We start from the raw sequence: 6,000 nt of genomic DNA, 5'->3' as shown, positions 1-6,000 counted from the left end.
GGAGTCTGCCTTTTGCTTTGTGAGAGAATTTACAAAAGATCACATTATAATGTACGAAAGTGAAGAAATTAACAAAAAATAAAAATCCAATGAATATAACAAACCATCAAGAAACTTGAAAATATTCCACATTATGACTGAGGTACCAACACTGAATGAATCTACAATACCATTTTAATGGTATAGTGTTCTGTGACTTGCAACAGGAACAGTGATACTTTTCTGTGACCACTATTCTGGGAATCCATGGGGCATATAAAAGTTGAAATATCTGATTATGTTAAAACTTTGTTTCTTTCTTTTGCACTTGTTCTGAAAGTAATAAAACCTTCAATCCTTATGTTTTACTGAAGTGGCTTACCTGTGTGGCATTATTTCTGTAAAACAGGACACAGGAATAACACACTTCATAGGTTTGCTTATGTTACATAGCATGTAACATGTGGCAACAAAGCAATTTAGAGATATTTTTGAGCTGGAAAAAAGTAAGACTCTTGGTATTGATGTTCTATTCTACAATTGTGTTTATGTGTTTCTTATAGCACAGCCACATCAGACTATCTGCTGAGTCTGCCAAGAGGAATCAAACCCCCCAATTTTAGCCTTGTAAATCTGTGGGTAGACTTGTCACTGTACCAGCAGAGGACAACAATTGTAAGATAGCAAATACTACTTTTAGTTTGTTATGGTTTTGTTTACCATTCAATTTCTTATTCTTCCTATTGCATTATACAACTACAAGTTTTTAGGTATATTAAATAAAAGTATTAACTCACTTTCTTGTTAGAGCATTTTAATTTTTAGTATATTTGTACATTGTATTATGAAAGTAACATAAGCTTCCATTAGCAATGATATACAGGTATTATAATTGTGAAAGGTTATGCAGATTTATGATAATATCTAGTCACAAGATGTAACTTAAATAAAAATCTAAACACTAAATAAAAACCCTTTTTTGATCTTACCTGAGTTAACTTATTACTAATTATTGTCCAGTTGCTATTGATCTTGAGTAGTGATTTCATTTGTGATTTCTTTTCCCCTAATTAGATTCTTCATGTTTGCATTTCTTAATTCCTTTATTTACTGATATCATTAACACTTAGATTCATGTTGAATTGTTTAGTAACGTTTGTTCCTAGTTCTGAACCAGTACAGGTTTGTATCTCAGAATGGCTGGTATGGGTATTAACACTTTTATTGATAAGGAGAGAACAAAGTTTTGACCTTCCTAGGTCATTGTCTTAACCTGAAGATGACCTAGGAAGGTCGAAACATTGTTCTATCCTTATCAATAAAAGTGTTAATACCCATACCAGCCATTCTGATATACATTTTTATTTCAAGTGGGTTTCTTGTCATTAAGAGATACAGGTTTGATAACTTTTTTTTTAAGTGTTAAAATCTATATTCTAGTTGTTTAAAAGTTTTATTTTGGATTTCAATTGTTCTTACATTTTAATACATTGTTTCTCTTTGTCATAGTGGTGTTTGGTTTTAGTCTGTTATAAGATTTTCTTTGTAAAAGACAATGAAGTACAGTAATTTATTGTTGGTGAAAAGAAAATAGACAAAATTTGGTGAAATAATTATTAAAAACACTGTTTACTAGATTTGAAACAGAGTTGATTATCATGCTGGTAAGAGCCACTGCATTTCGGTGTTAAAAATTACTAGTAAAATAAATAAATAAAGGAAGGCTATATTAAAATACATAAATGTGAAAATGATCTTTAACTAAATTAATATAAAAACAGACACATATACATTCAGCAGGTATCAAGTTAAACATACTTCTATATACCATATTATTTCTGTAGGTAATTAAATATAAAACTGGATCAGATGTGTTGAAGTATCTTTGCTCTATGTTAGAGCCACAGAACATTTCCAAATCACTACTGTGACTGGACCCTAGTACAAAAAAATAACATTAATTTTAATTTGGCATATGATTTCAACTGGATTAATCACAAAACCTGCAAAAATTAAACATTTGATAAATATGACACAAGAGTTAAATGTTTTGTATGTCTACACAGAGCCAACGAAAGTTCATTATACACATGATACAAAACATACCTACAATACGAACGGTTACTTTTGCAATGCAAAATCTTATGTATTACTGTTATTCTCTTTGTTATATTCACATATGTAGTTTTAATTCCAACAAATAATAAAACTTTTTTTTTTATATTGTAATGTATCTTCACTGAAATAAACGAGGTTTGGGCTCAGTATTACTAGTAAGATAAATAAATAATAAATGAAAACTAGGAACAAAAAATACAAATAGTAAGAACCATGTCTTTGTTTTCTCTCCTTTACTATTGTTACCGTTGGATAACAATTTTGTATGATCGTATCAATTCCTGAGACATACATGACCACCAATAACTATACCTTTGATTTATTAACTATACTGCTGTGGTATAATCATCATATGTAATAACTGCACCAATATCTGAGGTACACATGATCATCATATACAATAACTGCACCAATATCTGAGGTACACATGATTACTAAAAACTTTGTCTTCTTTTTGTTACCTACACTTCTGTTGTATAATGTTTATGCATCATTGTACCAGCACCTGGGACATGCACGATTACCAAAAAAATCATGTTTTTGAATATCAAAATAATTTTTTTCTGTCTGTAACTATAATTTTCTTCATGTATATATATCAACTTCATTTAAAATAAAAGAGATTAAGTAAAAGATAAGAACATTTGTTCTAATGTTACTTCATACAAACTTTGAAAATTCTGGGAGTAATTAAAGACAGGAACATCAAACCAAATTGCAGCATTGAATAACGTATGCAAATTTTGTCACCACAAGAAGGTTAAAATTAGTTTCAAATTTAGAAATTGTATATCATATATAATTTTAAAATTGTGGGTATATTGATCTAAAAAAACAAAAACAAAAAACACATAAGTTAAAACTAGGAGCCACACATATTAGCAATGGCTGCTGATTTCTTCACATGCACTAAAGATGCTATCTAAAGTCTAGAAGTCTTGCTTTATAAACTTGTATACAACTTTTAAATTATTCATTTTAGCAATTCTTAGAAATTGGATTGTTGTATTTATTAAATACTAATTTAAGGAAATACTATACTGACACTTATGCAACACTAGAACTATTTTTAAAAAAATCATGTTTAAAAAAGCACAAATTATATTAAGTAACATTGAAATTGTTAAGACATATCAATAACATAATGTTCACAAAGCACCCATACAAATATCACAGATGATTATAACTAATTCAAGAGTACTAACAAATTCATTATTTTACAAATAACATGCTGTATTACTTTGAAAAATAGTCTTTGCAACTTAAAAATATATATATGCATATATACTATTTCATCTATATTTTACCTTTTACTTTATGAAGATATTAATTAACTGAAATATTATCTTGGAAATAAATTCGCCTTTTCTGTGAAATGTTGAAGGTGATTATACTGCCACTCAACATTAACACTTGATATCATTTTTAATTTAGTAGTGCGTATTTTACTGAATGCATTAATAACGAATATTATAGTATTCACACATAATTTAACAAAAAAAGAAAGACTTGCATTAATAATTTCTATGACCTATCTTCTCAATAATTTGTATTGATGTTAAAATTAATGATGGACACAACCATGGGATAATACACAAGTTCTACTCATATTATCACACAGTACCAACAACATTCATTTACACTTTTTTGTAACCATACCAAACTTATTCAAATTTTACACACAAAAAGGTTCCTATTTAAACTTGATAAAAGATTAAAAACTATCTTCTCTTTAGCACAAACATATGTTTTTAGATTTGAAATTATAAAAGATATTTGAACTAATTTTCTTAAATATGAAATTTTTATCTTAATATTTACTAACATATATTATATCAAAAACTTGCTATTTTTAGAAGGGCTACACAAAAACTGTCACATGTATATTTACGTAAGACACATTCAAAAAGTTTATACAGGAATATAAATGTGAATTTCACAAAACATCTTGAATATAATATACTAAATTTATATTTTTATCTAAAACTAGAAAGTTAAATAATTGAAAAGTTGTTGCAGATAGGGTGCCTGTTCTAAGTCACGTTGGCACAGTGTTGCTCTAAAGAGAACAGGACAATCTAACGAAATACAAGTGTTTTTCTTTTCAGATGAACCCTTACAACTCTGACAAATCTGAAACAAAAGTGTAATAAAAACCTTTAAATTTCATGAACTGAAAATCATTGTACATGAATTTTTTAATGACATTGAAACAAATACACCAATCACCTATAATGAAAATAAAATATAAGGGGCGTCCAAAATGGTTATGACCTGACCTATAAAGAAAAAATAGACACTTGTTCAATTATAGTTTATTTTCAATATAACCTCCTTCTGAGTCTATACACTTGTACCTTTATACCCTTCTGAAAGAACACTTCTTCTTCATCCTCAATCTATGAACTGGAAGGTAATTATCAGATTTTCAGCACTCTGAAATCTTCTGCCTTTCATGAAAATTTTAGGGCTAAGAAAGAAAATAAATAGCTTGGAGTTAAATGCAGTGAGTAAAGCGGGCAACTGAGTAGTTTAAAGCCATCATTACAGACAGCACTCAAAGCAACACATAATTTGTGAGATGGGGTATTGTCCTCACGGAAAGAGTACAACATTTTTTCAGCAATATTCTTTTCTTTGATGTATTACTGCAATTTGTTTATTAAGAATACATAGTAACCTTCTGTAATGATATGACCTCTTTCCAAATAACCAACTAATAAAATGCCTGTGTTATCCCAAACAAATAAATGTTATGACCTTCTGCTGATGGATGTTATGACCTTCCCAGCAGATTGTGACTTGAAATTCTTTGGAGTGAGTGAACTTGGGTGTGCAATGTAAACTTTGCTATTATTTTATCTTTTGATCAAACTGGCAAACCCACATTATACCATAGACTCTTCTGAAACCTTTGGACACAGTACATCAGGTGACAAGGGTTTTGGAAACCATCTGCACAAACCCTACTCAAGCCCAAAATGACACTCTTAATGCTTGCCAAGAACTTTTATTGATTCTCACTTCCTCTGATAACTTCATAATGGTAATTATTCCAACATATATAACCAAACCACATACTTTATATACAATTTTTGTTGTGGTTTTTCAGAAAATTCTACATACATGAGCTACATGTTTACAACCAATAGAGAGAGCTCATTTTACAGAACAATACCCCAATAGTTATTTTAAAATTGGCTTTCTGATTTCTTTACAAAGTATGTCAAACTGTTCTTAGTATTGTTGCTGCTGTTGTTCTCACTAGTATTTATAGTTGTTTCTTACCTTGAAATGTATTTATTAGATAGACAGTTAAATTGTATTAAGGTTTCAGTTTCATATTTTAGTTTCTTTTGTATTATTTTTGTTTTAAAATGCATATTTCAAAGGTTTTATTTATTTTCTGAAACTTAGTTTACTATAGGAGTGCAACATTTTGTTAAAAGCTAAATTATTTCTGCCAACAATAACATAACGTAGCCAAGGACACCCCTTGACATGAGTTGTGATCAATAACAGCAGGAAAGAAAAATAAAACATTGAAATTAAACTATATGTGAAAATGTAGACTTAGGGTAAAAAATATAAGCAAAAAATTAAAAGGTATATAATTATTTTCTGTTTCTTAATTTTAAAAATCTTATTGCACCACAACTTGATGGTAATACTCAAAACATTCAGTCTGAGAGCATATAACTAAAATGAAAAAAATAACATATCTTTAGCTAAAATAGTTTCATTTTTTGTGCAGAAACTACTTGTAATCTTCAACAAAATTTAGCTGATTTTCATGAATATATGGAAAGAAATCTCAAAGTTACCATATGTATTGTTGAACCTATATCATTCTCCATACAGGCTAGGCCAAGTGGACCTAAATCATAACCATTACTGTTGCTC

The 6,000-nt window shown here is 28.9% G+C and overlaps 1 protein-coding gene across 9 annotated transcripts in view; it reads right to left on the bottom strand.

Annotated features, from left to right (window-relative positions):
- Positions 1-1,516: 1,516 nt before the first annotated feature.
- PolZ1 (DNA polymerase zeta catalytic subunit) overlaps positions 1,517-6,000 on the bottom strand; it is a 159,317-nt gene continuing 154,833 nt past the window's right edge. For all 9 annotated transcript variants that reach the window (XM_076516228.1, XM_076516230.1, XM_076516229.1 and 6 more), the window contains one exon: positions 1,517-4,230. In XM_076516228.1, coding sequence (XP_076372343.1) covers positions 4,084-4,230 — 147 coding nt within the window. In that variant the 3' untranslated portion in view covers positions 1,517-4,083. The remainder of the gene's footprint in view (positions 4,231-6,000) is intronic.

Source organism: Tachypleus tridentatus, chromosome 7 (genome assembly GCF_004210375.1).
Source record: "Tachypleus tridentatus isolate NWPU-2018 chromosome 7, ASM421037v1, whole genome shotgun sequence".
NCBI classification, from domain to species: Eukaryota; Metazoa; Arthropoda; class Merostomata; order Xiphosura; family Limulidae; genus Tachypleus; species Tachypleus tridentatus.
The sequence above is the reverse complement of the archived record's forward strand: the minus strand, read 5'-3'. Positions and strand labels throughout refer to the sequence as shown.